The 25,177-nt window shown below is 25.3% G+C and overlaps 2 protein-coding genes and 1 pseudogene across 2 annotated transcripts; all 3 read right to left on the reverse strand.

Annotated features, from left to right (window-relative positions):
• Positions 1-64: 64 nt before the first annotated feature.
• On the reverse strand, positions 65-8,520 carry LOC113549346. The gene is made up of 6 exons (XM_026950604.1): positions 8,369-8,520; positions 5,184-5,233; positions 3,519-3,589; positions 2,875-2,959; positions 2,692-2,800; positions 65-317 (listed from the first exon to the last, which is right to left on the reverse strand). Exons 1-6 carry the CDS (start codon positions 8,372-8,374, stop codon positions 210-212), a joined length of 429 nt encoding a protein of 142 aa, XP_026806405.1. The 5' UTR covers positions 8,375-8,520; the 3' UTR covers positions 65-209.
• A 6,651-nt stretch (positions 8,521-15,171) lies between these two features.
• LOC113549850 lies at positions 15,172-20,298 on the reverse strand. Its single transcript, XM_026951330.1, has 4 exons — positions 20,166-20,298; positions 16,987-17,139; positions 15,687-15,830; positions 15,172-15,523 (listed from the first exon to the last, which is right to left on the reverse strand). The coding sequence occupies exons 1-4, from the start codon at positions 20,241-20,243 to the stop codon at positions 15,338-15,340; spliced, it is 561 nt and encodes a 186-aa protein (XP_026807131.1). The 5' UTR covers positions 20,244-20,298; the 3' UTR covers positions 15,172-15,337.
• A 1,397-nt stretch (positions 20,299-21,695) lies between these two features.
• Positions 21,696-24,968, reverse strand: LOC113553572 (annotated as a pseudogene).
• Positions 24,969-25,177: the final 209 nt, after the last annotated feature.

Consider the following 25,177-nt stretch of genomic DNA (forward strand, 5'->3'; position numbering starts at 1 on the left):
TTGTTTTCAACACATTATATCGTTATTATAGTTTGAAATAGATTTCATATAATAGTAAACGCTATGGGCTATACAATTTATTATAACTAATAATCAGTAGATCGGTAATCACATAGACAAAATCAGTGTACGTAAACGACATGATTACATAAATATAGTTGGCTTAAATATTATCATATTGTGTACACAAAGCCACAAGGGTAGGTATACTAAGTCGAATGTCGATGTTCGTTTTCACCCGCATTCTCGGAGCCAATGTTCAACAGTTTGAGGTGCCGCTGTATCATGCTCCCGACGTCTCGTTCATCCGCGCCCACCTGTAATCACAGACAAATTTCAATCGATCTCATTCAAGCGTTGTACATAAACATAATAATATACAGTACGATTTCGCGTTAATATGTATCTAAATCACTCGAACGACATAACTCAACAACCGTTTTCAAACGTAGCACTGTTATTGAATACATAGATATAATATTAATTATTATACCGTCATTAAAATAATTATAAATTTGATATTGATCAACTAATCGCAACAGATATAATACTATAGAATAATATTTTAAATCTTGACTTAAGAACTTTTGTTTATGAAAATACGATAAAACTATTGAATAATTTTCATTAGTTACTTTAAATAATTTACACAGCAATTACTTTCTCGAAATTGATATAACTTTTTTTTATGAAAATTTTAATTATTTTCTGCACAAAACATTTTATAGAGTGGTAAATATTTAAAAATATCGTCTTTAAAGATAAAATAAATTATATTATATGTGCCATGGATAAGAATGATTAAAAGCTATATTTAAATTTGTTATTAGAAGTATGAAACGTTTTTTTATAAATTTAATTTTCCTATAGTCTTGAAGAAAATAATAACTCCCATCATGAATTATATTATAAATATTTTAAACTAAGCAAAACAAATGCAGTGAAGATTACCCCGTCTACTTATAGTTGAATTATGTTAGGGTACTTATAACGTTAAAACAAATCTATAAACGTATTTTTCTGGTGTAAGTTGGTGAATTAGATTTGTACAAAAGATAAATATAATGATAAAAGGAGCTTTACATTTTAATAAAGATAAAAAGATAAAGTACCTATATTTTATTTTATTTTTAATAAGATGTCTGATGTTTAGACGTTATTTACAAAAAAAATATCTCCAAAGACTCTAAAGAGTCTTGGACCTTATTCAAAGTTGGTTTCCTCTTAATGTCTACTTGAATGGTAAATATTACCTGAAAGTAAAGTGGGAAATGTCAGTTCCGACTATGTTAAGTAATTAGAAGAAAAACAATTATAAAAACATCGTAAAGTGTGTAATTTATCATTGTATAGTGGAGGTAAAAGTTTTTGATTTACTGGCTTATAATATTGTACTGTAACACTTTATATAATATTCAGTTATTCTTATATTTAGAATACATAAATTTAAATGGAAATTAGTGTTTTTTATGAATAATTTATTGTTAAAATAAAAGTTTTTAAGTTTTTTTATAAAGTTCATTTATATATATATATTAGTGACTAAGTAACCATTCAATTTTCAACTTAAAAATTAAACTATTTTCAAGATGAATTATTTTTCAATTTACCAAAGGTATTATCTTCTTTTTTTCAACATGATGGTATAAACAAAAATATTATGTATATTTACATATTTATATTCATGTAATATTGGTTCAGTCATATTATTCATACAAAATATGTATATAAATAATAATAATAGGTATACTATGCTTTTAGAATTTTTTTAAATTTTTTTTAAATAGATACTTAATTCATATTCGTTTATTAAATGTGCTGTATTAAAGTTTAATTATTTTATAGTATACATATTTACACCTATATATTATATAATGTATATACATGGATAATAAAGTACCTATATTATACTATTTATACTTTATTCTTATTAATTATTGAAATAACACTTAATTATACTTTATTTATAACTTAGTTTTCAAATAGATACAAGCACTAGCCGACACCTATAAGTGATAAGAGGAAGTTATACCAGTTTATGTGTTATCTCCATCTTATTAACACATATAACAGAGATAATTTAAGAATCTGTTTTAAACGTTTTAGTATGTTATTTTTAAAATTAGAGTGAATTGACCAATTATTCTTAAATACATAAAAGTATTATCTAAAGCACCTTTGAAGGATATTTTGATATTTTGATTTTGAAGCAAACTATGATCATTTTAAAATTGTATATTTTTTGGCAAATATGTAAAAATAAATAAAATATCGAAAAAGCCTTCAAAGGTGCCTTAGATAATACTTTTATGCATTTAAGAATAATTGGTCAATTCACTCTAATTTTAAAAACAACATACTAAAACGTTTAAAAAAGATTCTTAAATTATCTCTGTTATATGTGTTAATAAGATGGAGATAACACATAAACTGGTATAACTTTCTCTTGTCACTTACAGGTATCGGTTAGTGCTTAGTTTGCTTCAAAATTAAAATATTAAAAAAAAAAACAATTTTAATAATAGTTTTAATTTTAAATTTTATAATAATTCAATTCAATCTAATATTTAAAATGAGAGTAATGCAGATTGTGTTCTGAACGTGAAATTTGATATGTTAGATTGGACAACATTATAATATAATATGTGGGTATAATGTGTAACGTCTTGGTAATAATAATATTGTTCGTACGTCTTTTAACTGATGTTTCCGTGTCATGTTGCTGAATAATAATCCAAGATCGATGTCGGCTAAATTAATCGGAGGTCTCGTCGTTTCGTCTTCATAAGCAGATTCAGTTCTAAAACAATAGTAATCTCGATTAATTAAATAATAATATATGATCAAAGTCTCAAAAAAATTGTATATCTTTACACTCTTGAATGTAACTCGGCGGGTTTTACTGAATGTAACAAGTCCGCGTCAATATTTTCATCTGCATCCGGCAGTATAGGTATATCTAAAACAGTTTTAATTATTAAATATAATAAATATAATACGAAAACTGTGATTATATCAATATCTACTTAACTTGTAAGCATTTATATTATATAACAAAGAATATTAATATTGTAAATTAAAATAGTGCATTATAATACGTTTCAATTACAATTATTAATTGGATTATTATTATTGCCTATTATATATAATAATAATAATTTATATATAATATAATATTATGTACCTTATAATCTATTCAAAAATGCATTTTAGAAGTACGTCATACCTAATATTAAAGGTACTGAAATATGATAAAATTATTTTATCATCGATTACAAATTATCTTTTGTACAGTATATATTAACAGTAATGAACTGTTTAAAAGTATACAGTATTTTATATACTTATACATTTTGATATAATAGCATTATTAAATTATAAATTGTATCCAATTAACATACATTTCAATCAATTACCTAATATATATTTTTATCGACGATTTGCATTCATCTTAATCGCGTCTCTATCATAATAATTTTTTACCTTAGGTACATAAAACTCTGTATTGTTTAAATTACCATTGTTTAATTTTGTTGTAGTGTTAGAGCTTGATTTCTTTCGCGAACCAACAAAGTTATCAAATTTTCCTCTACAACAAAACAATACAGTAACATTATCATTAAGCATTAAGTCGTTTCATAACTGTATAATTTATTAGCGGCGCACAGTAATTTATTGTTGTATAAAAGAAAATATTGAAATTGGTATATGTTTTAGATGTGACGTTATTAGATTGGGAGGGAGCTGCGATTTATGAATCATTAGCATCCTCCAGATTGTAATTATCATTATATGAAAACATATAATATGTGTACATTAAACATTTCTCATTATAAAGTCATGTATGTACATTGTACATATTATTATAATATTATTAACTATTATATAGTGATAAACAAAAATAAAATGTCCCGTGGAGAAAAAAACCCAATAAAAATTAATCAAATAGAAAAATTTAACATTTACCAAGTACAAAATAAAATAGGCAAAGAAAAAACAGCAAAATTATAAAGTAAATATATTATTTAAAATAATATATCATAATTAATATAAATTTCTAAAATAATTAATTTAAAACATATAGATATCTTATCTAGAATTATTAAAAAGTTGAAAAAATTTCTTATTCATTGCAAAAACAGTAATTTTTTTATAATACACAATTTAAAGTTATATTTTGCTAATTAAATTGAATAATTTGTATACAGTTTTTAATTTAAAATAAATATAGAACTAAATTAACTATGTATGTTACGACTAACACGGTTAGATTACGAAAGACGGATAATGTATAATAATCAGGGTAAGCTGAGTAAGAAGAATACTATTCATATCGACCATACTTGTATTGGAAAAGAAAAAATATTATTTATAAAAAGTTTATTTTGATAATTACCCGGATACTTTGTACATTGTCTACTATGATATTGTAAGTAAAGTACATATGTACTTTGATTAAATAACAATTATAGGTACATTTTTTGGTGAAAAGCATGCAATAATAAATATTTTAGAAGTTTTATCCATAAAAAAACCTTTTTGTGAAATAGTTAAGGTACAATATTTTTTCTGATGTTGAAGGTTTTAAAAAATATATAGGTAAAAGTAAATGCTTATCAAGTATAAAAAGCTAAGACAGGGAAAAATTTTAAATTCCAAATGCCATCCGTACTCTAATATATTATTATTGTGTCAATAAATAATTATATATTTCATTTTCTAATTTTAATTAAATATTAAATAATAAAATTGTTCAAATATATAATTAATAATTTAATATTAACCTGATAAATAATTTTTATTTTGAATTGCTATGACTTAGTTTTTACAACTAAAATTAAGCTTTATATAATTAAACCATTTGAAGTTTTTAGTGAGTTTGTACCATCATAATAATTTTAAAAATTTACGATTATGAAAATATGAATAATATTTTATTCACAGTACACCGGTCAATATAAAAATTGGATAATCACCTAAAATATGTATAATGTATACGAATTACATGGATAAGGGTTAACATTACCTGGTTTATATGTACACTTGGTAGCCGTTTTTGGACCTTACCCGTAACATATATACATTAAATGTTACCCAATATAACATTGTGTTAAAGTACTTATATAGGAGATGTCTAAACAAAAATATTGATAGTATGGTTTTATTTAAATTTATTTACTTACTTCATAGTTTCATCGACCCAACGTCCAATTTTCGACTTTGCTTTTTCAGTCTGTTACAAAAATATAAATATAATTGTATGTTTACTCATTAACTTAAATTGTAAATTATTATATATAGGTCCCCAAATTAATAATGTCTGGTCTTAGTGCACTAGTATACCACAAGGAATCTTTAAACCCTTTATTCGGATGATAAAAATTTAATATAAAGACGATAGAACGGTATAAATTTGACGAAATATTGTTAATTTTTTATCCATATATGATATTTCATTAGATTCGTTCTGAATTGTAAAATCGAACCAATTTAGTCAAAAAACAGTTACTACTTTCAATTGAATATCAACCTTTATAAATACAATTACATAGCCCTGCCGTAAATATTAAAGATAAACTTTAAATCAAAATATAAATCACCCATCTACGATAAATAAATTTCAATTTAAAATGCTTAATAACGCACAATATTACATTACAACTATCCTAAATTACGTATACCTATAGTTAGAGGTGGATTCTAGTACACTGATATTAAATTATGCATTTGTATGAATTTAGTGTATAAATATTATATTTATCACGTTCAAATGTTCAATGAGTAATAATATATTCCAAAAATGTTGCTCGCACAGTCACACATAATTATATTAACAATATCTTATTAAGATACTCAAGTGAATCGCATTCTATATATATACTATTATAACTAATATACCAGCTACTCAATTAGAGATATTCGAAACATATTAGATATTTTGGTTATTAATAACTAATAAATAATAATTATAGGAAACGACATTAATATCTAGCAGCATTGATTAAAAATATTAATTATAAATATTAATGTATATAATATATTATATTGAACATAATATTATCTAAAATCATTAATCACACCAACTTTATTTGATCTGTATAAAAATAATTATAGTAAACAATTTTTAACTATAAATAGCGTACCTATACTATCTATACAGGAATATAATATCTTAAAATTGTAATAGTAAACTGAAACAAAGTTTTCAGATAAAAAGTCTTCAGTCGATATTTTAGTATTTTACTAATCGAATAATGTGTTTTCTGACGTGTAAGGAAAATATTTATTAATAAACAAAATTAAATAAATAAGTATATATACTTTAAAATAATTATTAATATGGTCATTTTAATCAACTTTATTAAAGTTTTTTTTCGCAAATTTAATAAATAATTCATTATTTGTTCTCACTTTTTTTTTAATAGGATTAAAAATCAATTAATGCTTAATTCTTTCTTATTGAATTGCTGACACACATTTTAATCGAGTTTGATTGTATTGTCTTTTGTGAGGTATTTTATAAGTTGATTATCGAATTTCAATCCGTGATAAAGACTAAAATCTTAATTGTCATTAGGTACTTATTGTGCAGTGGCGGCGCCAAGGGCAGGCACGGGCGGGCCATTGCCCTTCCTGAAAAGTACCTGGCCCGTCCATTTGCCCACCCTAAAATTTTATGAAAGTTTAAAATTTTAAATATTAAAATTCCATTAAAAAACCTATGTGTATAAAATATTTTTCATTATCCTTTATTAATCCCACTGAATATACGTAATCAATGATTATGACTTATTATAACACTACTATCGGGTCATTACATCACAACTACGTCCGACGGGAATATTACTGGTATTATCCATTTTTAGGTATATGCTATCCAAACACAATATTTTATAGAAAAAATATTACATTAATTAATATGCCATCTTAATCAAAATCAAGTGATTTTTGTTTTTACAAAAGTGTTATATCAAATTATAATTTATAATTTCTACATTGAATAATGAATTTGTAATTATTTCAGTATAATTTTATTTTATTATGTAAATAGGTAAAAGTATACTTGGCAGCCGGCAAAAGCCAGGAAATGCGGAACAAAGATTTCACTTATTATTATAGGCAGTGACGTAATTAGAATTTGGTTTGGATAAAAGTTAGGGGGATAATAGGTTTTTAGCAAACGTGAATGGTCATTACTAATACTTTGTTCAAAATGTTAGCAGAAAAAAAAAGTTTTAGGGTGATCTATCCCCCTCATCCGCCCCTGATTATAGGTATTATATATTGGCCCTTCAGTAAAATTACGTACCTCAAGTTGGCCCTACCTGGCATAAAATCCTAGCGCCGCCACTGTTATTGTACCAGCCATTATGTAAAGGTCTATACACATTATTTCAGTTTGATTTAAGCGACTGACCAAAACAGTTTTATGTTATAACTTTTTTTTTTTTTGTTAATTATGATAAATTTTCAGTTATAGTGAAATATGTACATTGTATTACATCTAATGAATATATAGTAATGTAAGTTTAAGCTTACATAATCTGGGTTAGTTCACCATTGTGGACATGTCGAAATACAGAATACAGATATTGGATATGTTTTGGGGAAATTATAAGTATTTATAATGATGTTTATAGGTTATAGCTACTACACAGCTATTAGAAAATCGTCGATTCGCCTTTGCCATGGACCATTTAAAGGCTATTATAATCGATAGAGGTCGTGCGTATGCATTTATTTACTGTACAAGAAACGTAAAAGATATTATAGTTCGTTTCCGCATACATATTTCGATATAAGTACCTATGTAGTCATATATAGGTAGCCGTGTATTATAGCTACTGCAGATTTGTTACGCACTGTCCTCCTTCTTTGGCCCGAAAGGCAGTGATATACTTACCGTGAAATAAAAACTTTATCTTTATTGTAGTTTTGCCTCACATACATATACGTATATACATATGAGTGTTAACTTGCCAAACCTCACGGAATAAATAAACAAACGATGAAACTTTGCGTCGCTGTGCCCCCAAAATTGTAGCTAGACCTATACCTATGTGTCTGCGTACACCAATAAAGTATATACATTAATGCATTGTATAGATTGAATGTACGATTGTAATAAAAACTAATATATGTGTGTCGAGTTATTTGCTGTGCGTAAAAGTTTAGGAAACGTTTATACTTCGTTTGCAATTTTGATTCGTTACAGGAATTTTTGAATATAAATACTAATTTTGATTTCTTTCCCGGTCATTTGCTATCCATTATCGCTTACAGTCCTACGAGGTACAGGTGTGTCATAAACAACCACATGTTTTTTCGCACGTATTATATAAATGTGTATAAAATCGTAGGTACTTACGGCCATAATAGTTGATAACAAAAAACGCGGAACTATAATATAATAATATATAGGATCATTTAATCTTACTGAACACTATAATTGCGGTGTCTGGTGATTTCAACATATATATATATATATTGATAAGAAACATTTAATTATATATAATAATTTAAAGAAACATTGAAAAAACACAAAAACTTTAAAAAATTATAATAATATTATGTTATAATATCATAATTCATTGCAGTTTGATAAGACATAGAGCTGCAGTATCAATAGTCTGGCTACGTATTATCATATTATACACGCTACCAAGGCAACAATACACAAACATAAAAACCTGCACTGATGATTTCAACGCAGCTCTGTACAGGTGAAAGGATATATTCAAGGTCAACATGACTACATCGATGCCTATATGACTTACACGTACAAAAAACAGCGTAATCCTATGGAGTATACTGATAAACATATAACATATCAGTCTGATAGTCTCGGTCATAATAACTAATAATAAATGTTAATAAATAAATTTTAATGTATCATTATAGTTCCACATATAATTTTAATCATACCAAATCAGTGTACAAATCCTCGGTGTTATATAAATATGTACTGCAGTTAAGTTACATTAATAGTCACTATTTTTTAACAGCGACATTGTTCTGAAGGAAATTAGGAGCAATTAAAAATTTGAAGAAGAAGAATTTGAATACAAGAATTTGTATTTATATTAAAATATTTACATACATTTATTATAATTCAACCAATAGGTTTGACAAGGAATTAATTATTTCAGTATAACAATGCATTGTTTAATGTTTAAATTATTAAATTTGTACTAAAGATAATATTTAGAAAGATTTTTGTTTGAAATGCGTTACAAATTTCAGATAAAACGAAATTGACATAGGAAAAATCGACTTTAAGATATAAGATGGATTATTTTTTATTTAGTTGTCCGTTGACTGTTGAAAATGAAGTGATGAGCAAAGAAACATAAACATTGCAAATGATGATAATACCCGATGGACTTTGATCGAAATCTAAATAAAACGCATGTTTGTGAAATATAGATGGATAATAGGATTTGATACAACCGAAACCTAAAGTATTTGATCAATGATCATAATTTTACGATATTCATTCAATGCTTGAAACAAGGGTTGATTGAAAATGTTCGGGTAATTTGTTTGTTTAAAAAGACGTATGACGAAGAGAGGTTTGCTCATTCAATATCTAATTGTATACGGTTTATAATAGCATAGATTATTTAATCTATGATATTAGACATTGAGTAAATATAAAGAGCACGTAATAGTATTTTCTTTATCTCAAATTCAAATAAATGTAACATTATAATATTGGTGTTTTTTTTTTAAATTCTGACACTTTTTTAGTATCGTAAAATCGTGGTTTACAAAGATATTGATAACCATAAATTAGTATTATACAATAGTAACATAGATTTAGATTACATAATTATAATGTAGTTTATTTGTTATAACATAATATAATACTTTTAATTACTTAGTATAAATCAAATTTATGATAAACATAATAAACTTTAGTCATACAAAGACAGAAACGTTATCATGACTCGGGGAGGAGGGGGGTCAATCAAGGAGATAAATAGGAAATTAAAATAAAATATTTAAAGCGGAAATGCACGTTTTTAATTGGAGCTAATGAATATTTTAAAACAGTTTTAATAAAGATTCTTTTTTTATATTATTTCAAATCAAAAAATTAAAATAGTATAAACAAAAATAATATTATAGTAATAATAAGTAAATTTACAAGAAAGATGACAATAAAAGTTTTGAAGATTTTGATAAACATTGTTTGTCATTCAATGTACAAAATTTATCTATGAACGTTTGAAAATAGAAAAAAATGTAGCCATACAAATAATTGCTGCTTGGAAAACCAAATATATTATTATATAATTAAGATCAAAGTGAATGGAATGATTTAGACGTGTATGAAGGGTCGGTTAATGGTTATGATATATTATAAAAGGTCATAACTTAAACGGTACTTAAGAAGAGATTACTAGAATACTTGATAGACTGTGAACGAACCGGAAAGATGCTGAAGATAAAGATGTTCGAACAGTATACACTATACGTAAATACATCAGTTAAATTGGAATTCAATGAGTAAAATGGAGAGGATTGCTTGTAGCAACTGAGGTCTTAGAAGGATCATAAAGCTAAGAAATCAGATGACATTTAGAGTGAAGTGAAAACAAAACTAACAAACTTACTTTGGACGTAATATATCCATCAACATGTATATGGAAATAGTATGGGATGCAAGTAGTATATTCTAACAAATTTTCAAACTATAACCGTAAAAGAGGTTTATACCAAACTAACACCTCTTACCGGGTACATCTCTAATTTCTATACAGATATCTTGCAAGATATAGTATTATACTTTGTTTATTTAATTTTGTATTGACAGTCCGTATAATTATGTCCATTTTTAGGTATCAAATGTATTTATATTATTTAATATTAAATACACATATATACATTATAATACACGACAATGTGTAAAATAATTGTATTGGTACATTATACAGAGTATAATATATAACTATGAAAGTAATAATAATAATATTAATAAAAACTTTAATAATGTTTTTAAATTAAAAAAATAGTATTCAAGTACAGACGCAAAAATACATCACACGTATGTTTAAGTGCAGGCTTATGCGATATGATCCGCGTATGTAATATATACGTATTGAAACCGAAACAGATGGTGCGTGCTTGGAAAGACAGCAGATTGCGTTTGAAAAATGGTCATCAACTACTCCAAAACTTTTACGGGGTAAATTTTAAGGATGAGTAGAGGTAAAATGATGAAAATAGCGTGTTGTGTAAAATGTACAGCAGAGACTATAGCCGGTGATTACTCGGAAACCTCAGATTTCTCATATATAACGTTAGTGAACCTATAAATAATGTTTTCATGGGTCAATAGACTTTTAAATTAAACAATAAAAATGTCTAATAGAAATCGTAAAATTAAATAACTACCTATTTTAAATAATAAATAGGGCAATCAGGTACATCATCAGTTTTATTTCACAACAGCATAATTAGAATAATGGATAGATAAATTTAAGTTGACCGTGATATTTACAATAATAATGGTTAAAAGTATAGTTAAAATTTTTTTTTTTAATGTAGACATTTTTATTGAAAAAAATTATCAACATCTGTGATAAAAGCTACAAATCATAAAAACAATTAATTTTTCAAAATAAAAGAGAGATGAAAAAATAAAATTAAAAGAAGTGGACTCACCCCGTCACCGTTACAACCTCAGACCCCTTCTTGGTGGTATATTTAAATGATGTAAGTTATCAAATTACAAACGACTGCGATTATTAAACACATTATATAATACAAATTACAATTATTTTAATTTCTTTAAGTACTAATCATTAGTATACGATTTTCAAACGAAGACAAATTAATATAATTATATTATCTATTCACAGCTGCAAAATTCATGGTAAACTTCAAACATTGATTATTGTTTCATTGCCTAGCTTAGTATTTGAAGCGAACAACTTTCGATAAAACCGATAAATGGATACGAAAAGTTACTAAGCATAGGCATTGGAGGGCACCTATGATAAACGGCATTTAATATAAATACGATTTAATAAATAAATAGTATATATTTTACAATCGCCTATAAAACATTTTATACAATTATGATGACTATACCGTCTATACCATACAATATGTTATGACTAAATGTATCAATGCATAATGTATAACAATAGTGTATGTACATTTATTATACTCAAGTTTGTGTTAATGTTTTGTATAGTAATTAATAAGGTGTACAAATATTAGTATCGGCGAAACGCTAAGACCTTTATATTAAAGTATAAATAATATAGTATAGTTCTTGAAAAATTTATAGGTATTAAGAATGCACAGATTTACCTTACGGTTTTTGATAAATATATATAGAATATAGATAGTATATGCTATATAAATGGACAATATTATACAGGTTAGGTAGTACAAACCCCTCTCTCATAAAAAAAAAAGGTTTAGAGTGGTATATATTTACTTTAAAAGACGTTTTATTTTTATGTGCTACATTGATATTAATAATTATATACCTAATTATATTAATATTTATTTAGTACATTTATTTATATAATTTTCTCCATCAACAGTTATGTAATAATATTTGCCATAAAATAATACGATTTCGGTGATTACTAAAATACTTACACGAATTCCGCACGTAAATAATTTATTTTTAAAGTAACCCAAAAGTCCAAAAAGCAAAAAAAACTATAATTTATGTATTAATAACTCGGGAAAATACTAAAAAAAATAAATACATACACTACAGTGATGGTTGCGAAAAAAAAATGATAAAATATTCTTCTCCACAAGTTACTTACCCGAAATATTATTATATCTATACGTAAGTAACCATTTAAACACTGCTGTATTAGCTAACATAGTGTAGCAATTAATACTTCAATATTTACCTTATATCCATTTTAAATAATGATTGATAAACCCAAGAAATATTTTAATTTTATTAAGTCAAAAATAAATCAAATTTGAAAACAGATTCTTATAGAACAATGATTCTCAACCAGGGTGACGTGGACCCAGCTTAGAGGTGACACAAAATCTCCATGAGGGTCAAATTTAAGTATATTCCTATTAAATTTATATAGATTATTATTATTTTTGCTCTTATTTTTTTTTTTTTATTTGTGAATTAAAAGTTTAAAGTGTCAAAGTTTATTGAACTCAGAAACTCAAATAAAGTGTATAATGTATACTTATAAATTATTCTGCGTGCTGTATTTTTTTTTTTTTTTAATAAAAGATTAATTCTAAATTATACATTTAAGATAGTTTATTTTTTTGATGTTAGGGTGACGCAGTTTTTGATCCTAGTGACTAAAAGTGGTATGGATCAAAAAAGGTTGCTTGAAAATATTTTTAAGAAAAAATTATTAAATATAATTTGTTTTTAGAAGTGTCTGGAGGTTATCAGAGTATCACACGACCCGACAGTTCAAACTCTGAAAAATAAATAAAAAGTTTACTAGCATTGCTGAATATCATAAAAAAAACTCATTACAATAAAAGAAAATTTCTTTTGAATTCAATCTCGTTGTTTATTATTTGATTTGGCTATATTCACACTATACATTTAGTTTATTATACACTTACTAAATATATTGTCATTGTGAGCCACCAATTATTCTTAACATTATGTTTATTAGTTACAAGTACTAAAGCTACAAAAGTACGGAGGAAAAGTCAATGTTTATTATTAAGTATATCTTATACAGGAACGAATTAAATCATTTAAATATGTAAATTATAACTATGAATGTAATCGTTTTTACAAAAATGAAACACACGAACAATTGATGTAAATAGTAAGCTATCGTATGTATTATTAAAACGTGTTTTGTATTCAAATGAAAAACATTAAATTACTAAATTCATAGAAATATTCAAGAAAGGAAAATGATACCGAGCAAGTGGAAACATTTTCTAAATTGAGGGTATAAGGACTTGTAGAAAATGTGATTGCTTTAGCGATACAAATACATTATACATAATATATTAATATGTATGTCAAAAATGTTTCTGTCATAAAACTTTGATGTAACTCATTTTTCATATAATCATAAAAAGTCATTAGCGCATTATTATTGTAAAAAAAAAATTGATGAACAATAAATTATAGCTCATAGTTATTTTAATTTTTGACAAATTGTATTTTAAATAATATTCTAATAGGTACTTTTGTAGCAGTTTTTTTTTTATATATTAGTATTATGCCTCTAAAAACATTATATATTACCTACCTATCTCTTATTTTAAATTAAAGTTCAAATTATAATAGTGCTTCGACTTTTTTTTTGCTACACTAATAAATTGTTTAAACAGCTAATTTTTATTACTCATGGTTAGTCAATAAACAGATGACCAAAGATGCAAAATTTTATACAAAATCAGTTAATAAAACAATAATTTTATTAACTGATGCATTAAATCAAATTATGTGTAAATCTAAATTGTATTGATATCTGTATGGACTATGGGCATATGGGTCGATTTAAAAATACAATGTAATAATTTTAGAAACTTATTTCATTAGATTTTTAATTATTTTACTAAAAATTTATATATTTTTTATTCTAAAAAAAGTATAGGTAGATACCTATTTAAATAAGTATAACTATTTTTTTTTTTTTTAATTGAGCTGGCATTTGTTAATTTTGTAATTTAAGTTATAGTAATTTTCTAAAAATGATTATGATATTGCATAAAATATACTGAATGTTGAACAATTTATTTAAATATAATTTAAAATTTAAAATTTAGTTGACCCGAGTAAAATTTGCTATCTGACTATCCTTATTTGTACTTAATTAATACCTTGGTTTTAATTTGAAAAAAAAATAAGTATAGTCTCGAAATATTTATACGAGTACATCAAAACCTTTGTTTTTTCGATTATGAAATAAAAAAGAAAAATCGTCTCAACAACAATTTTTAAGAAATCTCACGTTTTTTAAACACATTAAAGAATATGTATGTTAATTTACAGGCATTATTGGAAAAAAAATCAAAATTTCGCCAGTCATAATTTTTTTTTTTTAATTTAAAATACGAAAATGTACAATCAGACAATCAGTACAACATACAATGCATAGGTATAATTAGTAAATATTATAAGGAAAATAATCAGGGACGGTGTATTATTACAAGAATGTTTTTTATTAATCACCATGTTTTTCGTATAATGTATTACATATGTACAGACTAATACGTTTTAAAGTTATGATTTATTATATAGTTCATTATATATACTAAATAGGACTAACCTGTACTATATAGGTATACTCAAATTCAACGCGTCAATACATTTTAAAATTATATTATATAATAAAGTTTATAGCTGATATCAACCAATCAAACCATGGCCCATGACTTTAACTAGAGCGTTGACCAATTTTGCAGAGAATTCCATACAGGACTTGCCCGCGTTAGTGGTCATTAACGATTTCCCCTTGAGATGGCCGGCTAATACGTTCATTAGTAATTTATACTTGCTCACGTTAATCGATTTAATTCCCAAGCACACCGTTCCCTGCAAACGATAACAATTTATACACCGCTTACGGTAAATGGTAAACGCCAATAATGTAGAATATGAATAATCGCATTATATTATTGTTATCTTGACCTGCGAAGCGAATCGCGAGACAATATATACATAATTTGTTAAAATTATAACGAACAGCGCAACCGACCTTATTAATGGGACAGCGCTTCGGCAATCCGAGTATGTCCAAACCCATTTCAATATCGCTCGACGGCTTGATATTGTCCAGCTGTTGGCAACCGTCCCTCTTGCCCGACTTCTTTATCAAGTCCTTTTGGACGGTGTAGTCGATCTGAGAATTGTATAATATTATTAAAATATATAGGTATGGGTATTATAATACATGACTATATATTATTATACGACACCAAACCCTCATATATCACTGTTATTTTTTCGTACCGATGAAACTATTATTATACCAGTAACTAGATAGATATATGCTTACATATTATTTATTTCTTCGACGGGAGACTCATGATTCACGAGTATTTGTCAAATCTTCATAAACGATATGAACCATAATATTGTATACCGTATAACGTGAATAATATAATATGTATGTAATATTATGTGTAGTAAAATTAAAAAAAAAACGCATTTGGTTACGTGATTAGGTACAGGAAATATATATCTACTCGCGGCAACCGATGCGTAACGATTAAATTGTGCATAAAGGCGTATGTATATTTGTACATTATCAAAACAAAAACGAATCCTCTACACGCAAAATTGGCTTTAAAAACCTTCATAATTCAATTTTTTGATACCCATGTATACAATTTGAATTATAGCGTATCTGAATGATGCACATAACATACACATATCACATGCCGTGCAACATATATTTTATATATAAGCGCGTCAACAATAATTCAACGTCGGTAATTATAGCATTACGATTACATTTCGTGTAAAAAGTAAGCACGATAGCATGTTTAAGTATATTTTAAATTGTAAACGAATAAACATAAACATAATATTATCCTTAATATAAAATTTATGTACAATTTTTGCAATTCTTATTAGCAAATTACTGTAAAAAAAGGGTGATCCTCTGCTGAAAAGAAAAATTCCAGTCTATAATTTAATCTAAACATTTTAAAATATAATTTTTAAACATGTTTAAAAATTTCAAAAATTGTAATTTCAATACATTTATTATAAATAAAAAAATGAGGAACGATCGTGATTGGCGAATCACTACCTATATCATGTCAACTCTGACCATACTGTGATCGAATATTTACTTGCTATTTGATTGGTTTTCGTGAATTTTATGTACTACATACATATTATATGTATATCGTATATAATGTAACATTTTTATGGGTGTTTATAAGTATTTATATGATTATTATATTATTGAAAAAGAAACATATTTTTTGGGTAAAAATCAAAATCATTCTCAAGCAATAAGCATATAGTATTAAATAATAAATATTTACTATAGAACTGGTGATGTTGGCATGCCAAGTAATGCATCCATTGAAATGTACCTCGCAATTAGGTTTCAAGACGACGCTAAATTTATCAGATAGTTCAATAATGTTGTCTGAGTCGCAGTTTTTGATATAATCGATTATTAACTCGTAACCACCCTATGCAAATCAAAAATTAACATTATTCAATAAGTACAAATAAAATTTAATTGAATATTCACGGAGTATACATATTCAAGTGTGGACATATATCCCTTTCACTCATCGCCACAACTACAATGACTATAGAAGACATTTGATATGTATCAGAAACATTTTTTATCTATTTTAGTTAGCATTTATACAAAGCATTTATATTTGCATTTTATATTTTCCCTGCAATATTTTTTTATAGAGTTTTAAAATATTATAAATTTTATGAAAAATTAAACAGGTTTATCTATGATGGGTACTGTAAAAAAGTTTTAGGAACAATTAAAATTATACAATCGCATAAAATGTTTGAAATACAAAAAAGTTGATTTATATAACTTGTAAAATGTAAAAAATGTAAAATAATGTAAAAATGTAAAAAAATTTCATGAAGACACATTATTATTGTTTCGTGGCAATTTAGCGTGAAAAAATTTAACACAGACGTATTATTTGAATAAACACAATACAGATGGAGATAGTTGTAATAAAAACGTACCCATTTCTATATTATATAGATTATATAATAATATTACTATTTATGAGATATATTATAACTGTATAGAGTATATCGTACAATCTCAGTGTTCAGTTTCTGTTAATGACACAACTAATTTAAGTACATTTTAAATACAGTCCATCTGCTTTTAGAAAAATGTATCAATGCTTTAAAATGACACGAGAAATTAAATTTAACACGAATTCATTGATATATTTCTGGTAATAAGTCAAAGTTAAAAAAAATATACAGATTAGATATTTAGCTTAATACAAATCAAAAATATATATGTGTTTCATTGAGTTAATTGAGTATGAGTTGTTTGAATTTTTTTACTTAACTACATTTTAAACATAATATATATAAATACATAATAAATATATTTTTATTATTAATAATTAATATTTTTAATGATTCTTTATTATTATTATTATTATTATTGAGCTCTCAAATATATTTTGTATTTGATATTACTAGTGAGCTCAAAAGTTAAGTGCTAAATTTTAAGTAAATTATTATATTGTTAATAATGACTTTATAATAATAATATAGTACATACTATCATAATATAATAATGTAAATTATAATTATAATTTTATAGAAATTGAAATGTGTGAATACGCCAATAACTATTGCAATAGTAACACAATACAATCAATGCCCTACTGTAAACCAGCAAAAAACATTGCACAACTTTATTACACATACTAAATATAGCCGGAAGAGATTATAGAATATTGATTATATATTTGAAAAAAAATAATTGTAGCATTCTTAATACATACGAATATAATATAGATATGTGAAGCTTAAATTTAAACCAAACTAAAAAGAAGTATACGTAATACGTCTCGTGAAATAAATCGTTTTAAACTCCAAACATGTATATTTTTGGTGTACGCGGTTTTCTTGCAGATGTAATTCTTAAGAATCTGTGTTTTTCTTTAAATTTAAAATTAAAAAGAAATAGGTATTATAAATTAAAATAATATAATTCAAAAAAATAACAGCAGGTTCTCAATATCATGATTGTTTTTAATTATTATAATAATAACAATATTTTTTATTGTATGCCTTTGTTTGATTGTTGCTTGAATATACGATTATACCTCACATAAAGCTAAAAATCAATTAAAACTTGAATGCGTCCAAAACAAACTTTTAAATGTTGCCACTTTTAGTTTTTAACTTATAGGTTTCAAAATCATCAAGTTATTACATTCATCATATACTATAGGTTATAAACATCTTCATAATTTAATTTTATCACCTTCATCCTTAATATCCCCGACCTCCTGTAGCTATTCCTTTAAGAATTTCATTTCATTTCTCTAATATTCGGTCTCAGTTCTACGTGCCTACGCATACTACGTCATATGGCCACAACCGTATTTTAAACTACATGTGCTAACTTCAAAATGCTATGGACTTATAAATCTTTTTATAATTTTTGCTGTTAAATTAATCTAGTCGTTGAAAATACCTATTTTTAACTTCTATTAAAATGTTTAAAACGTAATACTAAATAGAAAATAAATTATATGTATGCATGTAAATGTTTTAATATTTCTGACCGAAGACATCGAATCTTTAAAGTAAATCAACATGCGTGCACATGTCTATATCAATCAATTGGAGTCAATCATTAAATCAAAATATCAAGCCGAGATTTTGAGGGTGCATTTTTTTTATTTTCGTCGATATATTCCACTTATTATTACCGTTTACAGTCACCATACACTTAAGCAAAACCAATAAAAACGTGCCATAATAACAGTTAAAAACTTTAAACAATTTAGATTTTAATGGCAAGCTCTGATGATAATATTTTTTTCAAATATGACGATTCATCACTCCTTAGAAATTTAATACATATCAGAATATATAATATCATTATAGTGATACTACTCGGTATTCACATTATGTGCATTTAGCGAGTTAAGTTTCTTAACAAACATGGATCCTTGTCTGAATATTTATTTATATAAACCGTGTTTACCTACCTAATAATTTTGTTGAACAGAAATATTAGCTGAAAATAACACAATTAATATTTATTAAAAATGGTCTAATAATAAATAGTTTAAAGATTAAATTATAAAAATAATATCGAATTCTTAATGCAAGTATTATGTAGTACCTAAATAGATAATTTTATCTAAAAGACTTCACGGAATAATTATCTGCATCTAACCTATACAATATTACAAGAACAATTTAAAAAAATCGAGGATAAGTTTTTATTTCAATGAGTAATTTCGGATAACCAACTTTGAGAAAAAATAAATAAGATTACTAAAATGTCTACCAATCATCTACTCCCACGTTCTCCATGCAATTTACCATTACGAACGTAATCTATCCATTTATTAATGTGTATATACAAGTATAGACATTTTTACCTCGAAATTACGTTTCATCTCTTCTCGCAGTACCGTCTACAATGCCGATTTATCAATAGTGACGCATTAAAATCTATTAAAAAATCACTTACGCAACAACGAGCAATCTTCGCGTACAATATCAGAATATTTATTGTTGAGATCAAAACAGACGTCATTGAAGCTTTCATATCAATGATTAGTATTTATCGTAGGTTGAAAGTAGAATATAAAATACGTGTGAAGTTCAACTTTGACTGGCACGCAAATTGAATAAAACGTTAAAGCATAAACCTGATGAGTAAAGTTTATTTTATAATAATATGACCAACGATGTCGACTGCATAACAAAGTTTTTATCGTTTTTTAATGGAATCGAGGTACACTCGTAAGCGATATCTATATTAATGCACATTAAATATAAATTAATTATTATACTTAATTTCCTACGAGCAACAACTAATAATTATTATAATACATTTTTGTGTCCACATTTTAACAGGATGGCCGAAATTGTTTTGACGCAATCGAAAATACGAGGCCAATGCGCACAGTCAGATCGAATATATAGATAGGCTGACATAGCTATTGTTAGAACTTAACATAATAATAGAATTATAGTAAAACATGTATAAAATAGATACAATGTTTAAAAAAAAATGTATCATTCCTATCTGTTAAGAATAGAAACTTTTATCAAATAGAACAAAATATCTGATCGCAACCATTTCCATATTGTATAGGTTTCATTTAGGTATAAAAGATACAAGTTAATTAAAAAAATGAGTATCTAATTTAACTTAATTAAAAATTAGTTAAATATTTTTTTTTACTGTTAACCAAATATTTAAATCTAAATTCTACGGCATTAATTACTTTTAAATCAGCCTGAATTAAACACAATAAAAACAATCGAACAAGTAGTTAAATACTTATGACTAGGTATCAAATTATAACAAGTCGTTCAAAATTCCACGTTTATATATCGAATAAGTTCAAAAACTATTCTGATTCAGAATATGAAAATGATTAAGTTAATTTAATGAAAAGGAAGAACTGTGAACAGTGTGAACTCTTCGCATATTTTAATCCTTCTCTAATTCCTATAGACTATAGATCATGTCATAAGTATATAACTTGTTCGTTAAAGCAGTTATATCATTTCAATATTACTTAATACTTACAATAGTATGTTTTGGAAAAAGCTGTGGTTGCTCACACGTGCATTCTTCAATTAATAATATTTCTTTAAATTAGCTTAAAACATAATTTATTGCAATGATTTCAAACATATCTGCATAGATAATTTTGATAAACAGATTTAGACATTTAAAGTTTACATCCTTTGATTTTTCTGAGGAAATTGTATTCCCGATTAAATAGCTCTTACGGTTATATTTTAAAATATTCTATACAATAAATTATTAATGAACTTAAATTTTGAAAACAATTAATTTATTTTTATCATTATATACTTCAATTTGACCATTTCGTATGCCTTTTTATGTGTCTATAAACTTAACACTGATTGAAAATATATATTTGATAACATTGTACTAACTTTATTAATCATTATATATTTATAAAATTAGTTTATTATTGTTCATAAACAAACTAATAAATAGTAAGACAATGTAATGTTTTTAATACCCTGCTATTAATGGCTGATATTCTAGTACAGGACGTCTCTTGAATCCTGGGGTTTAGTGAGCATATAAACCACTAAACCACCGTAAAAAATACATCATAACAAGTCTAAAAAGTTTCCAACTATGCCTTCTGCTAGAAATTGTTCATATTTTCTATCCCTGTAAAATAAAAATCTAACCTACAATGAAAAAATAATTTTTTCATAGAATCCTAATCCGCCAGATATAATTGCTAATGCAAAGCTTAGAACACCAAAGAACACGTGATAAGGCATCATTATTTCTCTATATTGGACAACTACTTTAGGATATAGATAAATTCAGAATCCACTTATAAACTTAAAATGAATAATAAAAAAAATCAACAATTTACGCAATTACATATTATTATTAGATAAACTCACCTGAAGTAGAACCATTGCCAAAGTAATAACTCCCAACCAACTGTGTAACGAATAAAAATTAGGAATTGCGGGATTAGTAAATAAAGGTCTAAATCGATGTGCATTTAAAGTAGCTAGACCAGCAATTATAATGATACTAATTATACGACCAAAAAAAATTACGTGTTGTTTTTTTAAATTTTGTTTTGTATTCCGAAATGAACGGTAATGAAGAACAGCTAAAATAAAATAAATCGTACAGTTATTGATATTCGATAGAAAAATAATAAATAGTTCATTAGAAAAATTGATTCTTAAAATTTACAGCGTGAATATTTTTTAAATATTAATGATGTTAACTAATAACTAAATAACTCATAATTTTCTCAAATAGGCACTAATTATAATTTCTAGTAGTAATATTAGTATGCACCATACCATATAATTAATAATTTATTATACATTTTTAAATAATAATAAAGATCATTTTTCTTTCCGTGCAAAATTGAAGTGATTATCTGCAGTGATTGTATGTAATTAATGCGTTTGATGATAAGTGATAAGTAAAATGTAAATATTACTGCTTCAAACACTTCCGAATAGTTGTTAGAACAGAACTTAGATTGGTTACTTAATTTATCTACGATTACCTGACCATTGGCATATTTTCGAGGAAAGAAAAGGTTCAATATAGCTATACTAAATGTTGATTTTTAGTGAATTACAAACAAAATATAAATATTTTAATATATATTTTTATATCATAATATTGTTATACTTTATGCGTGTTTGATATAGTTGATAATTTTCAAACATCATAGTGACTACATACTTGCATTATAGATTATACAGAAATTAAAAAGATACAATGGTGGTAGTAAAATGATACTGTTTTAGCAGTGATAGATAGATCACAATATCAATCGTTATTATTCATTATAATATGACGAAAGTTGAAAAATATTTTTCAATGCTTCAATAATTTTCTATATAGCAGCAATCGTGAAATATTTATCAGCCTAGTTGCCCTAATTGTTTTGTTACACACAATATTACTGTATACAGGAAAATCGGAGTGTGTTATTAAATTGTAAACAATTTTAATGTGAATTATAATGTAACTAGTATAACTTTAATTTTGAATAATTGACAAACAAAAAGTAACTTGTTAAATGTAAGGAAAAAATTTTTATTTCCTTATATTATATTATATATTGATACTCTCAAAAAATCGGTTAAGTCATCACTGCACTACCAACCCTTTTTTAACGAGGGTCATAAAAAAATTCTCGGCGGGTCAAGAATTTAAAATTTTTTTTTAATTGAATGTTATATTTTATTTTACGCACTTCTTAATATAGGTATATTATTAAATTAAATTATTTATTATATGTATATCGCTTATTATAAAATTAAATATAAATATTAAGTATAAATATACGTAATATTGACGATAATACGATAAGACATAGGAAATATTTTACAAACGTTACATTTTTATAATACATATTTTTTTAAATTTTAATTACTTTGACGGACCGATTAATAAATGATCGCGGGCCGAATATGGCCCGCCGACTGTATTTGGTCACCTCTGGGTTAATGCATTAATTTATTAGATATATAATTATAATTAACTAATAAGTTTTCTTTAGATATTGTTAAATGTTTTGAGTACAATTGGTAAGCTAGCTGCCATTGATTCCATGTGACGTACGTAGATCTATTTAAGCATTAATTAGTATTTAATGAGATTATGAAAATTAGATCGCATGCATACCGGTATCTCTTATCAATTCATATCATAAAAATCATATTTCGTTTTAATTTACGACGTAAATCTATTGTTATAATCGATAATTAATATTGTATTATTCTATTCACTCTAAATGCATGGTCATCAGATATTTTGAAATTTACTCCGTTGATTGATCTCAAAACGAAGACCATCAAAAATTAAAACAACTTTTAGCGATAAAAATAAACACGTTTTTGTCATAAGTAATTTTAAACATTGTTTTCATAAAATGTTGGCCAATAATGTTAAGCGTTGGAATTATATTAATTATAAATTTAAATGTTATTTGAATATAATTGGATAAGAGTTATTAAAAAAAATGAATGCGTTTTAACTGATTATTGTCATGAACAGAATTTGTCTAAATTATTAAAGAGTCAACATATTCAAGACAATTTAAAAAGAAAAGTAACCATGGTATTACTATGATATCATCAATAAATAACTAATAAACATTGATCAAATATTATATATTATACTAATTGTAATGTTTATCTGTTAACGAAATATTATATGTTATAAATTATTATTGCAATTTATATTTTTTAATTCGTTGAAAAATAATTTCAAATCCCGCCACTGGCTCTAACAAAAATGGTTTAGCACGTTTATGAATATATTATTCCTAAGTACAATTCTTAAGTATGTTCCTATACTGAAACTATAAATTATTCGTTTTTATAAATGTATAATAAAGTACTAATATAATTGATCAAAATCCGAGACTATTTACATGATTTGCAAACATACATATTTTAATGATTCTTATTTCTTATGCAACTGCATTTCCAGCTTCTTGTAATTAATAAGTAAGCACTGATACGATTTTTTATTAATTTTAATTTAATTAATAATACTTAGTACTTACCATTTGCAAATAAAGAGATCAAAACAATTGTCATGAATAGAGGATGCCAGTTGGGTATTAATTTAGCTTTAGTCAAACTAAATCCACTCCGAAAATGAATAATCCAATAATATACGGAACATAATAGTAATAAACCAATAACCTAAAATTAATAAAATCAAATATAACTATAATTAAACACGACTTATTAAAGTAAAATAAGTACGTACCTGAAATATTATATAGAGTACCGTATAATATGAAATAGTTTTCGGTGGTTTATTTAGATATGACTTATGTCTTGTGATGCACATAATACTTAAATAATATATGTATTGACAAGTCGTATGCTTCAGTTTCGGTTTCCTCTGTTTTATTTAGTTTCAAAATTATCTTAAAATTTCTAATTATCAAAATACTGTATATTTACTTATTTTATTCGAAGCGG

Source organism: Rhopalosiphum maidis, chromosome 1, assembly GCF_003676215.2.
Source record: "Rhopalosiphum maidis isolate BTI-1 chromosome 1, ASM367621v3, whole genome shotgun sequence".
Taxonomy (NCBI): domain Eukaryota; kingdom Metazoa; phylum Arthropoda; class Insecta; order Hemiptera; family Aphididae; genus Rhopalosiphum; species Rhopalosiphum maidis.